Source organism: Oncorhynchus kisutch, linkage group LG13 (assembly GCF_002021735.2).
Source record: "Oncorhynchus kisutch isolate 150728-3 linkage group LG13, Okis_V2, whole genome shotgun sequence".
In the NCBI taxonomy this organism is placed as follows: domain Eukaryota; kingdom Metazoa; phylum Chordata; class Actinopteri; order Salmoniformes; family Salmonidae; genus Oncorhynchus; species Oncorhynchus kisutch.
In genome coordinates, this window is record NC_034186.2 from 66946292 (window position 1) to 66964518 (window position 18227).

The following is an 18227-nucleotide window of genomic DNA, read 5'->3' on the forward strand; positions in this document are numbered from 1 at the left end:
CTCTTTATAACTGTTCAATAAAACCAATAAAAGTGGTGAGCCTCAGATGAATATGACATGTCCTTTAATCTGCCTTGGACCACTTCCCGAGTGTTTCATAATCACCTGATTTGACTTCTCCTGCCCAGTATTTTCACCTTTAAAAAACGTCTGATCTGGTCAAGGGTGTTGTCTGTCTCTGTGTTGTCAGTTTGGATGTTGTCTGCATTGCAAATGACAGAACTGGAGATAAGCTTTTCAGGAGATTTGCATGTCAAATAGGCTGTGCCTGTCATTGTAGATTCAGACTGTGCACACGTGCAGAAGGCGCAACAACAAAGCATCGACAAGCATTAGAATTAGATTCCTTTTAGATAGCAGTTTTGCCACTAGCCTAAACAAGTGTACACTCTCATATTTGAGGTTATGGCGTCAGATGAATGGCAAGATACAATGGGCCTTAGAATCTCATCACGGTATCTCTGCATTCAAATTGCAATAAAATGCAAATTTGGTCATTGTGTGTAGCTTATATCTGCCCAAATTTGTGCATAGAGAGAAATCCGCTTTCTGTGCATATGGAACATTTCTGCGATCTTTTATTTCAGCTCATGAAACATGGGACCAACACTTCACGTTACATTTTTTTTTTCTTCAGTGTAGCATTAGCGCAATGACTATCTCCTAGCATACTTGTGAAAATACCTCCAACTTCCTTCATACCGGACACAGACATAAAAATGCTATCTACGAGCTCATCTGACTCAGCGGAAGTAGATGTAGGGCATCATTGCCTAAATTCCAAAGTATCCCTTTAATGACCAAACTTTCCTTAGTGGCGCTGCCATTAAGATGTTGAATGTCCATACAGAGCAGTACATTTGTCATTATAAGGACTGGCAACCTCATCCAGACATCTGGTAGATTGAGGTGTGGTTATGAATAAGAAGGGGTGGAGAGGCTGAGGTTCACTTCATGACCAAAAGTATGTGGACACCTGCGTGTCAAACATCTAATTCCAAAATCATGGGCATTAATATGGCGTTGGTCCCCCATTTGCTGCTATAACAGCCTCCATTCCTCTGGGAAGACATTCCACTAGATGTTGGAACATTTCTGCTGGGATTTGCTTCCCTTCAGCCACAAGAGCATTTGTGAAGTCGGGCACTGATGTTGGGATATTAGGCCTGGCTCGCAGTCGGCATTCCAATTCATCCCAAAGGTGTTCGATGGGGTTGATGTCAGAACTCTGTGCAAGCCAATCAAGTTCTTCTTCCACACCAATCTTGATGAACCATTTCTGTATGGACCTCGCTTTGTGCACGGGGTATTGTCATGCTGAAACAGGAAAGGGCCTTCCCCAAACTGTTGCCACAAAGTTGGAAGCACAGAAACGTCTAGAATGTCATTGTATGCTGCAGCATTAAGATTTCCCTTCACTGAAACTAAAGGGCCTAGGCCGAACAATGAAAAATGGCCCAGATCATTATTCCTCCTACACCAAACTTTACAGTTGTCACTAAGCATTCAGGTAGGTAGCGTTCGCCTGGCATCCCCCAAACCCAGATTCATCCTTCAGGACTATCAGATGGTGAAGAGTGATTCATCACTCCAGACAAGGAGTTTCCACTGCTTTAGAGTCCAACGGCGGTGAGCTTTACACCACTCCAGACGACGCTTGGCATTGCGCATGGTGATCTTAGACTTGTTAAGTCGTTAAAATGTTAAACATTTGACTTTAAAATAAAAAATGTATTAGGAAATATATCAGATTGAGCATAATTATGATCTTGGTTTATGAAATATATACAAAGCGAAAACGTACTCACAGATATTACAGTAATTTAAAACAAAGGCTCTTGAAATCAGATTTCACAAAAATACACAGACAATGTGCAGAAAGTTAAGCTCCGCGTCTCCAACAGCAAACTAAATATTACAGACTTCTTCAAACTTCTTAATCGTGTGAAAAACATAACGTTCTCAAACTGCAAATAATTTTCAATCAGAACCTAAAATGAATGAATAAAAACTGCATTTAATAATTATAGGCAAAGGTTTTGATTTAGATGAATAGACCGGTCTTGATATATAGGTGTGTGTGTCTGCTCTCTAAGCTAAAACAGTCAGCAGGACAGGATGCTAGTCAGCCCAAAGAGGATGGAGCAGAGCAGAGCCATCATCTTCTCTCTCACACAGGTTTCTGGTTTACTCATTTTCAAACTTGCTGTATGGGTGGTCAGAGTCAGGGACAAGACCTGTAAAAACAAAGAGAGAGAAATAAAAAGCAAAGATGGGGAACATTGAACATTATGACTGAGCTGTGTAGGGGTTGTACAGAGGCTGGCTGGAGCATAGAGATCCTATTCAATTACTAGAGACATTAACCCTCAAAGTTCCAGAATGTGGTCAAAATAGCAACCATATATTGGTCAGGGAAAAATGCAAACAAGTCTAATTGGAATGAATGGCAGTAGAGGCATAATCCTGATATGTGATATCAGAAATTGTGTTATAGAATTGCCTCCCTAAAATACCTTCATAATAATACAGTTTATATTGGGTTTCATACAAATGTTATGTTTAAATAGCCTCTAAAATATATGCAAACAGACCATAAATGTCAAATGTTTTGTTATCTTGGAAAACTACATGATATTTGTATTTTTTTAAATTTAACTAGGCAAGATGGCCTACCCCGGCCAAACCTGGAAGACGCTGGTTTGGCCGGGGACCCTATGGGACTCCCAATCATGGCCGGATGTGATACAGCCTGGATTCGAACCAGGGACTGTAGTGACACCTCTTGCACTGAGATGCAGTGCCTTAGCCCTGCAGTGCCTTAGCCCTATTGATACAATCAGTACTTGTTGCATTTACAACATCTCTAAGTCCTATCATCAACTGATTTCAGCCAGTGTATGATGTGGATTGACTGCATTGTTCGAATGGAATGTTGGCAAATTGGTGGTTAAGTTAAAACCCTAATGGAATCATTCCTCTAAAACAGCCTGGCTAGCTAGCTAACAAACAAACATACAGTGCAGATAAATTCTTCAAATTCATTATTTTACACACTATCTTAACACAGCACTGGCAAACCATGGTTGACCAACTCCCTGATAAGATGGCTAACATTTTTCCAATCATAAGAAGGTTCATGTTCATCATGGTATTATATAGTGGGCTCCAAAATTACTGGCAATGTACAAACAATACTGAAACAAATATAAACAATAAAATTATAGGGATAAACTCACAATACCAACATGTGAGAAATACAGTACTTTATTAATGTTTCAATGGAACCCACCAAAATCATACAATTATTTCATACAAAATACATTTCACCAAAATAAAGGTTTCATAATTATTGGCACTACTCATTTAGTACTTAGTGACACCACCTCTGGCAAGAATAAAAGCATGGTCTTTTCCTGTAATGATTGACAAGGAACACATTTGGTCTTTTCCTGTAATGTTTGACAAGGAACACATTTGGAGGGATTTTGGACCATTCCTCTATGCAGATCCTTTCAAGATCCTTCACATTCTTGGGTTTGCGCTTATCAACTGTCCTCTTCAACTCAGTCCACAGGTGTTCGATTGGATTGAGGTCTGGCGACTGAGATGGCCATGGCAGAACATTGATTTTGTTGTCACAGAACCATCTGTGTGGATCTTGAGGTATGCTTGAGGTATGTTTTGGGTCATTGTCTTGTTGGAAAGTCCACATACGGCCAAGTCCCAGCCTTCTGGCAGAGGCAACCAGATTGTCAGCCAAAATTGCCTGGTACTTGGTGGAATTCATTATGCCATCAATCTTAACCAGTGCCCCTGGACCTCTGGAATTAAAACAGCCCCAAAACATCACTGACCCACCACCATACTTCACCGTGAGAATGAGGTGCCTCTCCTTGTATGCATCTCTGTAATGATGCTTGACAAACAAAGCGCTTGCGTCTGTGTCTTGGGGTCATTAAGGGCTTTCTTCTGGCAACCCTTCCAAAGAGCTTGTGGTTGTGGAGGTGGCGTCTGATGGTGCTTTTTGAAACCTGGTGACCCCAAGACGCCACCAAGGCCTGCAATTCTTTCACAGTGATTCTTGGGGATTTTGTTGCTTCTCTCACCATCCTCCTCTCTATCCTGGGGGGCAAAATGCATTTGTTTCCTCTACCCGTGAGGTTTTCAACTGTTCCATATCTTTAGAATGTTTTAATAATTGCCCTGACAGTGCTCAGTGGTATATTCAATCATTTGTGGATCTTCTTGTAGCCATTACCAGGTTTATGAAGGTCTACGACCATCTGTCCTTTTGAACTGCCAGTTCTTTTCTTTTCTTAATGGTGTTGAATGACAAAGGGATATTGCATGCGTGTTACTTAATTTTTATACCCTAGTGAAAAAGGAACTGATGTAATGGCTCAATATACACTGCTCAAAAAAATTAAGGGAACACTAAAATAACACATCCTAGATCTGAATGAATGAAATATTCTTATTAAATACTTTTTCCTTTACATAGTTGAATGTGCTAACAACAAAATCACACAAAAATGATCAATGGAAATCAAATTTATCAACCCATGGAGGTCTGGATTTGGAGTGACACTCAGGCTGATCCAACTTTGATAAAATGTCCTTAAAACAAGTCAAAATGAGGCTCAGTAGTGTGTGTGGCCTCCACGTGCCTGTATGACCTCCCTACAATGCCTGGGCATGCTCCTGATGACGTGGCGGATGGTCTCCTGAGGGATCTCCTCCCAGACCTGGACTAGAGCATCCGCCAACTCCTGGAGAGTCTGTGGTGCAACGTGGCGTTGGTGGATGGAGCGAGACATGATGTCCCAGATGTGCTCAATTGGATTCATGTCTGGGGGAACGGCGGGCCAGTCCATAGCATCAATGCCTTCCTCTTGCAGGAACTACTGACACACTCCAGCCAAATGAGGTCTAGCATTGTCTTGCATTAGGAGGAACCCAGGGCCAACCGCACCAGCATATGGTCTCGCAAGGGGTCTGAGGATCTCATCTCGGTACCTAATGTCAGTCAAGCTACCTCTGGCGAGCACATGGAGGACTGTGCGGCCCCTCCAAAGAAATGCCACCCCACACCATGACTGACCCACTGCCAAACCGGTCATGCTGGAGGATGTTGCAGGCAGCAGAACGTTCTCCACGTGCTCAGTGTGAACTTGCTTTCATCTGTGAAGAGCACAGGGCGCCAGTGGCAAATTTGCCAATCTTGGTGTTATCTGGCAAATGTCAAACGTCCTGCACGGTGTTGGGCTGTTAGCACAACCCCCAGCTGTGGACGTCGGGCCCTCATACCACCCTCATGGAGTCTGTTTCTGACCGTTTGAGCAGACACATGCACATTTGTGGCCTGCTGGAGGTCATTTTGCACAAAGGCCCTGCTGCTGGGTTGTACAGGGTTGTACAGCGGCTGCCAAGGGGGGGTTGTACAGAGGCTGCCAAGGGAGGGATTGTACAGCGGCTGCCAAGGGGGATTGTACAGAGGCTGCCAAGGGGGGGGTTGTACAGAGGCTGCCAAGGGGGGGGGGGTTGTACAGAGGCTGCCAAGGGGGGTATTGTACAGAGGCTGCCATGGGGGGTATTGTACAGAGGCTGCCATGGGGGGTATTGTACAGAGGCTGCCATGGGGGGTATTGTACAGAGGCTGCCATGGGGGGGGATTGTACAGAGGCTGCCAAGGGGGGATTGTACAGAGGCTGCCAAGGAGGGATTGTACAGAGGATACAATGGGGGGGTTTGTACAGAGGCTGCCAAGGGGGGTTTGTACAGAGGCTACCATGGGGGTTTGTACAGAGGCTGCCATGGGGGGTTTGTACAGAGGCTGCCATGGGGGGGATTGTACAGAGGCTGTCAAGGGGGGTTTGTACAGAGGATGCCAAGGGGGGGGGGTTGTACAGAGGCTGCCAAGGGGGGGGGTTGTACAGAGGCTGCCAAGGGGGGGGGGGGGGGGGGGGAGGGGGGGGGTTGTACAGAGGCTGCCAAGGGGGGGGGTTGTACAGAGGCTGCCAAGGAGGGTTGTACAGAGGCTGCCAAGGGGGGGGGGTTGTACAGAGGCTGCCAAGGGGGGGGGGGTTGTACAGAGGCTGCCAAGGGGGGGGTTGTACAGAGGCTGCCAAGGGGGGGATTGTACAGAGGCTGCCAAGGGGGGTTTGTACAGAGGCTGCCAAGGAGGGTTGTACAGAGGCTGCCAAGGAGGGTTGTACAGAGGCTGTCGAGATGATGGGAATGTGGTGCAGGTCACTAGGTGTTGTTTGATCTCTGAGGATTGACTGAGTGAAAGGCACACACACACACACACACACCAAGGGGGGGGGGGGGGGGGTTGTACAGAGGCTGCCATGGGGGGGATTGTACAGAGGCTGCCAAGGAGGGATTGTAGAGAGGCTGCAATGGGGGGGTTTGTACAGAGTCTGCAATGGGGGGGTTTGTACAGAGGCTGCCAAGGGGGGTTTGTACAAAGGCTGCCAAGGAGGGTTTGTACAGAGGCTGCCAAGGAGGGTTGTACAGAGGCTGCCATGGGGGGTTTGTACAGAGGCTGCCATGGGGGGGATTGTACAGAGGCTGCCAAGGGGGGTTTGTACAGAGGCTGCCAAGGAGGGTTGTACAGAGGCTGCCAAGGGGGGGGTTGTACAGAGGCTGCCAAGGGGGGGGGTTGTACAGAGGCTGCCAAGGGGGGGGGGGTTGTACAGAGGCTGCCAAGGGGGGGGGTTGTACAGAGGCTGCCAAGGGGGGGTTGTACAGAGGCTGCCAAGGGGGGGTTGTACAGAGGCTGCCAAGGAGGGTTGTACAGAGGCTGCCAAGGAGGGTTGTACAGAGGCTGTCGAGATGATGGGAATGTGGTGCAGGTCACTAGGTGTTGTTTGATCTCTGAGGATTGACTGAGTGAAAGGCACACACACACACACCTTGTTTGAGTAGCAGACAAATGCCAAGCGGTCCCTAATGTATATAGACTTCAGTAAGCAGGGGGCATGTGAAGGAGACCACCATCCATCACTCTGTCATATTGTCCATAAAGAAATTCACAATTTATGTGGAACTGCAACCGATACCAGAGACATTAAGACAAACACACACCTCGAGAACGTGAAGGCAATGCATGGAAAGATCTCAAACTTGACAACACATCAATAACAGAGAAACATTCACTAGGAATAGTCACTTTTCAGACAGCTTTAGAGTTGTGCTACCCCCCTCTCACACTTAACCAGCAGCAGATGTCTTCATATACACCCCCCCCCCCCTCTCTTCAGTCCCAGGGTCAGAGGCCTAGCATAGAGCAGAGGTTACAGTACCAGACCCCAGAGACACTCTGTCCTGCTTGTCTCAACTCCCATAATTCATATAGACTGACTAAGGACTGAAAAATGCCGGCGACTTTCCCAAAATTCCTAGGTTTTCCAAAAACCTCAGTTGGATAATTCCTGGAATAAGGAGGGAATAAGCAGGAAGTCCGGAAATCCCACCCGCATTTCGGTCAACCCTGGGACTGACTGCAGTGCTCATATCTACCATCATTCCTATTCACCCCAGGGAGCCCTCTGCCCTACAGACTGCTGTTCATTCCTAGTCACCTCACTGCTCCCCCCACTCTCATACACTGTCTAGCATACTGAATAAACCAGTTAACCAAGCCTTACGGGTTGTTACAGTATTCAGAATCAAGATATGACCTGAGACCGAGTTGGCCTGTGTTTCTGTATCAATGTTTCAACATGGGGATCTGTGTGTCTTGTGCTGACCTGTACTAACATGCAGACGGTAATGAGATGCCCAGTATCTGACATCCAAAGTGTGACGCATCGTGTAAGAATTGATTTCGAGAGACTTGAGGTAGAGTAACCAATATGTGGGCTGCGTTGGCTTGCTTTGGGACATGTTCACTACGCTGAATAATGAATTAATGTGACCGAGGATGGAAATTCAATAAGCAACACCCTAGAAAATATGGAAATGGACGGCCCTATGGATAGAGGACAATGAACGCTGAATGCTCATCCCATTACGCCCAAGTTAAGCACATCAGGTCACAGAACAGTAAGAGGCTTGTAAATGTACAGTCTCAGAAGACTTTCATATCAGGTAAAGTAGAGCAAGGTCATTGGGTAAGATTATATAAGGAAGTGTATCTTGGGTCTAATTGCATAAGAGGTTAGAGGCAGTCCTTGGTTCATATTAGATACAAGATAAGTTGCTAGTAAAAAGTTGAGACATACCATTGTATACATTTATGTAGTTCTGTCCTTGATCTGTTCTGCATCACGTTTTGTCTGGACCCCAGGAAGAGTAGCTGATGCTATGGCAACAGTTAATGTGGATCCTAATAAAATAGCTAAAATAATGATATTTAACTTCTATACATGTAGCGAGGGAGAGGGAGATACGTACCATACTTCTTGCGGATGTCATCGTGCCTCACCTTCCTCTCCACCTTCCTGTCAGAGTAGAGGACAACGCTAGTCATGTTCTATCACAAAGTAACATGACAATAAGCAACACTGGAACATGTAATAACCCGCTAACAGAAGAACACAGCGCAGGATAATGAACATTAGGAAATTATTTATAAAGTCTTCTCATTCAGTACTTCTGGGTAATGTAGGATTTATAACGTCTTCTCAGCCAGTACTTCTGGGTAATGAAGGAGATTGTGAATACAAGCCTCATACTTTATAAACCACCATTCAGAGAGCACTGTTATATGCACACAATCACACAATTATTGAGGATCGTCAGATTAATATAATAGTTTGATTAAAACGTTGACATGTTTTGCAAGAAGAAGAATTTCCCAAATAATCCTGTTTACATGGACACATCTGAACGGGACTTTTGATAAATGCAGAAAATAGCCAAAATAAAAATTCTACCACAGCGACCATGTTATTTTTTCGAAGCCGATTTGATTCCGAGTTAGGACATATAACGTTTGTATGTGAAAATGAATTCTAAGATGCATACTTTCTGTTTTTCCAAACTCACTTCACTCGTGTATAAGAGGGAGGCTTGTGCTACCGGTGCTGGTAAATGTGCAGATCAATTACACCGCTGGAACATGGATTAAACTGTTTACATGTCCTAATAATTCCAGAGTGCTTCAATTTAAACCTTACGCTGATTAAGCTAAGCAGACTAAGGTGTTTACATGACTATTGCCATACTAGGCCTAATGCCATAATCACTTTAATATCCAATTATTATTGTGCATGTAAACGTACTCAGTCAGTGGGTGTTTCTGCTAAACTTGTTACATGTTGTTTCACACTGCTGCTTTTAGAACCTCAGCTTTCTCACCAGTGACACTTCACAGTTGCTGCACCATACTCCCCCAGCCTCCTCAGAGGAGCCCCGCTTAATGGAAGAACTTTGCCCAAGCTGCAAATACCTTTTCAAGTACATTTACGGACTGCAGTAGCGGAGATATCAAATATGGTTGTCAAAAGCAATCAATAACAAAAGTGGCATCTATATCTGTCCTCTACAAACAAAAAGTTGACTCCACCCTCCATCTTGCTGAACGAAGCTGCCATGCCTTAAAGTGGCATCTATATCTGTCCTCTACAAACAAAAAGTTGACTCCACCCTCCATCTTGCTGAACGAAGCTGCCATGCCTTAAAGTGGCAGCATTAAGCCTTTAGACATCTGACATTATTTAAGGCGGCTTTAGTGTCATTGTTTACCTCCCCACGGCCCCTGATAGAGGCTCGTAAACAACAAGACGCTGTGTTTTACACTGACATGGCCAGCAGTAGGTGAAATACGAGCACAGGGCATGCTGAGGAGCCTGCCATTCAGCCATCGCTCTAACTTTATGGGGGACACAAAGGAGGCAGGTAGGGGAGGTGGTTGTGATTGTTTTGTTGGCCCCTCCAGGGACGTAAATTCACTGGAACCCCAGTGGCAGTCCCACACAAAGACAGACAGTGTAAATCAGTCTGGGCTCTTTAATGCCAGGTAGTGATCTTGGGAGCAGCAATCAGTGGAGGCAGGCAGGCTGACAACACAGGGAGCAGAGAGGAGCAGAGGCTGTCCTGACCACAGACTACCATCTGTCTCCCCCACCTCCCTCCCTCTCAGCTGACTGACTCCCACATAACCATGCACGAAGGCAACAAGTGGGAGGGGAGGAGGGAGGGTGAGCAACTGGAAGAAAATGAAAAAGAGCGAGAGGGTTGAATACAATCTCAAAGACTCAAGTGCACTCTGTCTTTCTAAACTCGCTCTCTACCGCTGTCTTAGACCTCCGTAAACCCTGTGGTTTGATAGGGAGTCGGGACTAACTTAACCTATACCCTGTGTTATTTCAATGGGACATTCTCCAACATAGAGATACAGTAAAAGTCGGTGGAGTTTGGATGGTGGGGATGTGATAACTTATGTCTGTTTAGTTGTACTGTAGAACGTTCCCCATCTGTGGCTCAGATGACAGAGAGCTCAGAGCTCTTAGCTGTGCCCTAACCTCTCCATCTGCAGACTCTGGGGATGTGCTGTAAACATGCTGTAATCTCTCTAGAGGCTCCCTCCTCTCCCATGGTGCCTAAAACAGGCCTGGGTCCCCTCTGTTCCCATCAGAACACCAACACTGTCTATGTAGGTCAGTACACTAACACAGACTATAGTGGTTTGATCCACATCAGGAACTGACTGAGTGAATATACTCTACATTCCTTGGCTTGATAGAAGAAAGGTTCACAGAGGCTGATTTAATTCAGAAACACACAGTGAAACTAAACTCCCCAGTACACCACATGATAAACGTACTGTTATCGACAGTCTTTCTGCATGACTGACTGCTCACTGCGTTAAACAACACATCAGGCTATCCTCAGTGGACGACAGGCGGGAAACAATTGAAAGAAAGGCTGAAACATTTATGTAAAGGGAGGGCGGTTCCAGACCAGCTTCAGTACACTGTTATTCAGTGTAGGAGGCTCAGAATCCCATTACTACCACTACACTACAAGATGTAGTAGCATGTTCTATACTCACCACACACCTATGACCTCATTATCAGCTGCTGAGGACTAAGAACTGGAGTCAGTGATTACAATCCTCTCAGTTGGTGTTTGGATGCACACACACACACACACACACACACACACACACACACACACACACACACACACACACACACACACACACACACACACACACACACACACACACACACACACACTTCTCCTGGGGACGGTTCTGCTTGAAGAGCCGTAGGAACAGCTCACCAACTGTTCAAATCCCCAACCCTGACAGAGAACGTCTCTATAGATGATCACCAACAACAGAGTAGAAAACTCTGAATCTGACTAGGTAGCTGTGGGAAGAGCTTGCGATCATTGAAACGGATACAAGCACCTTTCCAAAAATCTAAGCAACTAACAGTATGGTTTCACACAAATCACGGTGTTGATAAAATGGGGCATCCTTTAGTAGTGGTTTGAAAGCCAGTGTGAAGCAGAGGGTGCGATAACTAAGGAATCCTTACCGTTCATCAGCACGCTGTCTGATCTCCTCTCTCTTCCTGGCAAACCTCTCCTCATCTCTGTCTGGCCTGGTGAGACAGAGACACAGGCAGCGTTACAATCACCTTGAAACATCACGGTTTAGACAGACAGACTAGCACAGACTGGTCTTATGAACACACTGTCCTTGTACAGTATATGATATACTTTGTCTCCAAGTGGAAACGAGACTTGGAGTGTATTCCTTGTCAACAATAACACTGCAAGATCTGTTGTACAGAACGGCTGTTGCTCTTCACTTTGCATGGATGCTGCCAACAAGAAGTAATCCTGTATCCTGTTATTCTGCTGGTTGTGTTTAATGCAAAAAAAGTGAGGCTGCTGTTGTGTAAGCTTGGAAAGGGGAAAGGTTCTGACAGGTGAGAGGTTCTGCTGGGGAAACGAGAGAGGTGTCATCTTTGTTAATTGGATGTAATCTTAAAATGGAACAAATAACTTTGCCAATATATGCAGAGGCATTCCAATGATTGGGAGGTGAGAAATATGAACTGTGTGAGCGTGTCTGTAGAATTTCATTTCGGACAGACATGTTGTTTCATCTTCACGGCCTTCATGTTTAGTTAGGATAGATTGATTGAGCTGCATAGAGCGGGTGCATTTAAAATGGCTGCCAATCAGGGTGTCAGGCCAGAAAGCACTTGATTGACATGCCGTTTTAAAACATTCTGCTATAGTGACAGTTTCTTCTTCCTCCCTCCTAGAATCACATAATAAGCAGGACAAGATCACCATCCAGGACTGTACCTACCGGTTTTAATAAAAGGGTATAATCACTGTACATGGATGGTGCACGTGAATAGAGATTTACATTTTGAATAATTTCATGTTGGATGTAACAAAGGATATGAGTAATATCAGCATTTATGAGGAGTCTGATATGGTTAGAGTGGAGGTTTTCCTAGGATAATGATCAAGACTGACTGATAAAGCCATTGCCATTCTTTGCAAGTATCCCTTAATATTAGGCGAGAAAGGGCAATTCTGTGACATCACTTCCTGTATTACCCTGATTGACGTTTCTTGCAGCAACAGCAGCAGCAGCAGCAACAGACTGCAATGCTGATGATGATGGTCCCGCCTAACACTGCCATGGCAATGATCAGAGCCTCGAAGTTCACTGGAACAGAGAACAGGTCAAAGGTCAAGATATGAACAAATAACATGCTTCAAGTTTATTCGATTTTTAAGTTAATTTCACACACGTTCACAACACTATCCTTTATCAAGGATGAAGAGAACATTTCATTATTCATGTGATTATGAATTTATTCTATCATAATGACTAATAAACCCATGAGGAATCAAATAGATTGAAATGAGGGGTATAAAGACTGCACTGATGTTGATTGGTAGAGAAAGTCAGATATGCAGTATTATTTAATTAGCCTGAGCAGTACCAGCCTGTGATTGAGCTTTTCATATCACTCAGCTTGGCACTCAGACCACTATTCAACAATGCATCTTTGTTAGACATTACTGCCACCTGCTGGTGTGTTTTTGAAATTACAAGTGGGGTTTTATGTCAAGATTTTTCTACTTCCTCGATTTAGTTTGGACAAAATAAATGTTGGTCAAGAATTGCTGCATAATATTCTTCTTACCTGTGGGTTTTGAAGGCATGAGTCACAAGTTGAGAAGGATTTAAACTGATTAGTAACTCATTTGGACAAAGATGGTTGTTTCCAGATTCTCATGTCATTAAACATTGTATTCTTAATTAAATATGCCAATATGTGTGTCAGGGAGATTTTTTCAGAAAACAAAATAATAGATCTCTTCTTTAATTATTAAAATGATCATAACAACAGTGTGGAATGTGTGTTATTCCTTATTATTTAGCCCTGGTATCTAACCCCATGGTTGTGCTCAGAAACCAGCCAGAAACCACATGCTGTTGTCATGTGGCCCAGAGGCCTGTGATCAGAGCAAGCAAGCAGCTTCAGCAGGCAGCCCCAGTGTGAGTGTGGATCAGTCAGTAGGGGGGGGCTCTTTAATCAACACAGAACAGCCAGAGGGGGCAGGCTGACTGACATATACTAGGCCTGAATGAGCCACGGCTTGTTCCACCCTGCTACCATCTAGTAGAAGGCGGAGACAGTACAGGTGCATCAAAGCTGGGACCGAGACACAGCCATTAAACTAACTGTTTTAAAGTCCCTGAGCAGTTTCCTTCCTCTCTGGAAACTGAGTTAAAAAGAATGCCTGTATCTTTGCAGTGATTGGGTATATTGATACACCACCCAAAGTGTAATTAATAACTTCAACATGTTCAAAGGGATATTCAAAGATTTTTTTTTACCCGTCAACCAATATGTGCCCTTCTTTGCGAGGCATTGGAAAACCTCCCTGGTTTTTGTGGTTGAATCGGTGTTTAAAATTCACTGGTCGACTGAGAGAGCATACAGATAATTGTATGTGTGGGGTACCCGAGATGAGGTGGTCATTCAAAAAACATGTTATAAACTATAATTACACTGACATTATGGAGTATTGTGTGTAGGCCAGTGACAAAATCTCTGTCTTTAACAAACACAACCAAATGTAGAAAAAGTCAAGGGGCGTGAATACTTTCTCCGTGGCCCGTTTATGAGGAACACCACCCAGTTCATGAAAATGATTAGCTCCTACAGAGAGTGAGTTACGTGGCTTACTATATTATGCAGGCAGATGCATTCCGTTACTGTTTGAACATTAGAATGGGCAAAACGAGTGACCTAAGCGACTTTGAGCGTGGTATGATCGTCGGTGCCAATTGGGCCCTTTTCCAGTATCTCAGAAACTGGCCAGCCTCCTGGAGTTTACAGGCACAGTAGTGTCTAGGAATGGTGTGACAAACAAAAAACATCCAGTCAGCGATAGTCCTGTGGGTGAAAACAGCTCGTTGATGAGCGAGGTCAAAGGAGAATGGCAAGAATTGTGCAAGCTAACAGGCGGGCCACAAACAGGCAAATAACGGCACAGTTCAAAAGTGGCGTGCAGGACTCTTCAGTCCTTGTCACGGATTGGCTATTGCAGCAGACGACCACACCTGGTTCCACTCCTACCAGCTAAAAACAAGAAGAAGCAGCTCCAGTGGGAACACGAGCAGTACATGACCTCATCCTGCCTGGTGTCAGCGGTAAAGGCTGCTGGTGGTGTAATGGTGTGGGGAATGTTTTCCTGGCACACGTTAGGTCCTGTGATACCAATTGACACCTTGTAGAATCCATGCCCCGAAAAATTTGGGCTCCAACAACCACAATCAGATGTACTATTCTGTATTAATCTGACTGTTGCTATATTGACCTTAACAGACACCCAACTAAGCATGTGGTCCGCCATGGGCTGATGTGGGTGGAGGGCGGGCTTTTGTTCTAGCAAAGTAGTAACACGCTTGATTATACTAATTCATGTCTAAATCGAACACTACAATAAGTTTATTAGAATTAATGCCTGCACCCACATCAGGAGGTCTAATGGGAGGTCACATCAAGTAAAACTTAATTTCACTCACCCCAACACACTCCCCATCGTGCCTGTGACAGTTTACACACTGCAGGCGGAGGCAGAATGTAGCTCACTGGGTAGTCTGTGCACGTGTCGTTGGTCATGCACCACAGGCACTGAGAAAAGACAAAAAAGACACTCAGCATTAGCCTAATACTTCAATTCTCAAAGAGTTGGATCACCTATTCCCAGCCTTCACCCATGTCCTTGACTGTGTCCATCAATTTAATGTATTTCTATTAGTGATGGGGGGTGGGGAATTGATAATTACATAGAGTTATTATTTTTGATGATATATCATACTGCATCGTTTTGACAATATCACAATATTACTTCTGTGCTAGTTGGCTATACCTATACCAAAACTCCAGTATCTTTCCTTCAAAGATTGTTTTCCATATTTTTAAATTGGTAGTCAATTTGTTGACAGTATTTTTATTTCCATGACTGCTCAAACTTGTTGTTTTCTCATGGTTCTCGTCCCTCTGCAGCAGACATATGGTGCGCAATATGTTTGGAACATCGAATCGCAATACATATGGAATAATGAGAATCATAATATATATCGTATCGGTATCTAAGTATCGTGATAATATCGTATAGTTAGTTCCCTGCTCTAATTTATATTGAGTAACTTAAAATAGATTCAGACAGATTAACGTTACTTGCAATGATGTGACCCTTGTACAAAATGGTACAAATTTACAAAAAAATACATATATTATTGAACATAGACCGAGTGATAACGTAAACTTTGTAGCGAAGGCTATACAGACTATAATGCTTTACAAATAGGAAGTGTTACATAATATTCTGCTTACCTTTGGGTTTTGAGTGCATGAGTCACATGTTGAGAAGGCTTTGCAAGCTGAAATGAAAGGACATGTGTGTTCTTATTTGAATTCAGTAAGGCTTAGCTGTGCTCTGCTAAAAAAAATAGGCTAAATCGCCATACTGTCTACATTATTGTGCATGTCACACCAACTCAAAGTTGATGATTTTTGCTCACCTAGCAAGCTAACGTTAGCTGATGACGCATTTCACTTATAGTTAGCTAGCTAGCCATCGAGACCTTGGAAGCGACATAATGCAAACAAATAAATGTAACGAGAAATGACAATACTGAATGCTGTTGATACATGTCGTAACCAAAAATGTAGGAATAGTATCTTACACTTCAATGGCGTTGGCGTTGTACTAGTGTGACATTCTGCTCGGCTAACGAGGACATAGGTTACAGCCACAACAACAAGCAATGAGCTCATGATTCCCCTCTTTGTTTTATTCATGTTATGATGCTATTTTGAAAGACCCTATCTAGCTACACCTTTCACTTTCTAAAGCAAGCAAAAACGTAACTCACGAAGTTGCCAAGCGCGTTCTAGCTAATAATCTAAACAAACGACGGAGTTACTTCCTGGTTCTCTTCTAGGTTGAAGATACTTTCCATAAAAGGACGAAAAAGCACATACTGACACCTAGTGCAGGGCGCAGTACAAGCGAGAGTGCTCACATTATCCACCAGGTTGCGGTACAACACCATCAGTCTGGTACCGGCAGAGGAAAAAAATACGAATCGCCATTGTCATAAATTATCAGGGTAACTATCAAACCAGTTTCCCATTGAGGGTGAGATCTCATTTCCGTCGTCAGATTTAATATGCTTCTGTGGTTAGACTCCATGCCAATAAAGCCTTTTGGATGTAATTTAATTGAGCGAGATGAAGGTCATATGTATCTAATTCGAGTCTAATCTGGGTGACTTTCCCACTTTGCATCTGGCCACTGACGCATTCATCACAGTGGTGAATTGACAGGTTAACTGTCGATCCCAACTCATGGTGGTAATGATGCAAGGCTCTCCTTGGAGCTCCCACCTGGCTATCTAGCAAGGGTTCTGGGGTTATATGTGCTACAGTATAGATAACAAAACTAGCACCTGCCACATTCATTATTCCTACAAGGTCGATGCCCTAACAACAATGGCAAAGATAATTGCTTTAATATGTAGAGCCAAAAAGCTTTAGATCATTTAAACCAGGCCTAATTCTAGAATGAATTGGTGTCTAATAGCTATCAATTGCCTTGTAATAACATGTTTTGAATGAATAAACTCTCCAATGCCTGTAAATAATTATGGATTTGATTACAATATCTTTGAGTGAAATACATCGCTGAGCAATATACAGTCAAGACAATACTTATTGGCACCCTTGATAAAGATCAGCCAAAAATAGTATATCAAATAAATAAATCATACAAATACTGAGTGCATTTTTTTTTAAAATATATTATTTAATACTAATACAATTGCTCATGGAAAAACTTTGTTTAACAAATTATTTGTAAAAAAATCTAAAAAAGATAAGGTTCAAAATGATTAGCACCTGTGTTTTCAATACTCTGAGCATTTAAAAAAAATGTTTTGTTAGATTGGAGAACATGTTGGGAGGGATCTTAGCCCATTCCTCCACACAGAATGGTCAGATGACATGATAATAGAGCTCTTTAGCCACACACACCAGTGTGGGTTTGTGGGCATTGAAAAACAGAAACATGCAGAAATGTACCTGATATCTACAGTAAAGTATGGCGGTGTGTCTTTGATGTTATGAGGCTATTTTGCTTCCACTGGTCCTGTGGACCTTGTTAAGGTCGACGGCATTATGAACTTTACCAAGTAGCCTACCAGGCCATTTTATGAAAAAACCTGGTTGCCTCAGCAGGGAAGATGTACAGTTGAAGTCGGAAGTTTACATGCACTTAGGCTGGAGTCATTAAAACTTGTTTTTCAACCACTCCTTAAATTTCTTGTTAAACAAACTATAGTTTTGGCAAATCGGTTAGGGCATCTACATAGTGCATGACACAAGTAATTTTTCCAACAATTGTTTACAGACAGATTATTTAACTTAAAATTCATTGAATCACAATTCCAGTGGGTTAGAAGTTTACATACACTAAGTTGACTGTGCCTTTAAACAGCTTGGAAAATTCCAGAAAATGATGTCATGGCTTCAGTGTCACGTTCTGACCTTAGTTCTTTTGTTATGTCTTTGTTTTAAGTATGGTCAGGGCGTGAGTTGGGTGGGTTGTCTATGTTCTTTTTTCTATGATTTGGGATTTCTGTGTTCTGTGCTTACCGTGGAGAGAGAGGGACCGGGCAGGCACCGTGTTATGCCGTGAGGCGCCCGGTGCGCAGGCAT

The 18227-nt window shown here is 43.6% G+C and overlaps 1 protein-coding gene across 1 annotated transcript; it reads right to left on the minus strand.

Moving 5' to 3' along the window:
* Positions 1–558: 558 nt before the first annotated feature.
* LOC109888066 (pituitary tumor-transforming gene 1 protein-interacting protein-like) lies at positions 559–16523 on the minus strand. Its single transcript, XM_031787050.1, has 7 exons — positions 16196–16523; positions 15843–15889; positions 15029–15137; positions 12541–12652; positions 11499–11564; positions 8404–8450; positions 559–2237 (listed from the first exon to the last, which is right to left on the minus strand). Exons 1-7 carry the CDS (start codon positions 16308–16310, stop codon positions 2188–2190), a joined length of 546 nt encoding a protein of 181 aa, XP_031642910.1. The 5' UTR covers positions 16311–16523; the 3' UTR covers positions 559–2187.
* Positions 16524–18227: the final 1704 nt, after the last annotated feature.

Excerpts from the sequence above, each read along its gene's own strand:
- LOC109888066 (XM_031787050.1), bottom strand. The coding sequence starts at position 16,310 with ATGAATAAAACAAAGAGGGGAATCATGAGCTCATTGCTTGTTGTTGTG. Across the intron at positions 15,138-15,842 it reads CATGCACTCAAAACCCAAAG|TGCCTGTGGTGCATGACCAA; the intron begins GTAAGCAGAATA and ends GTCTTTTCTCAG. Across the intron at positions 8,451-11,498 it reads AGACAGCGTGCTGATGAACG|GAAGGTGGAGAGGAAGGTGA; the intron begins GTAAGGATTCCT and ends CTACTCTGACAG.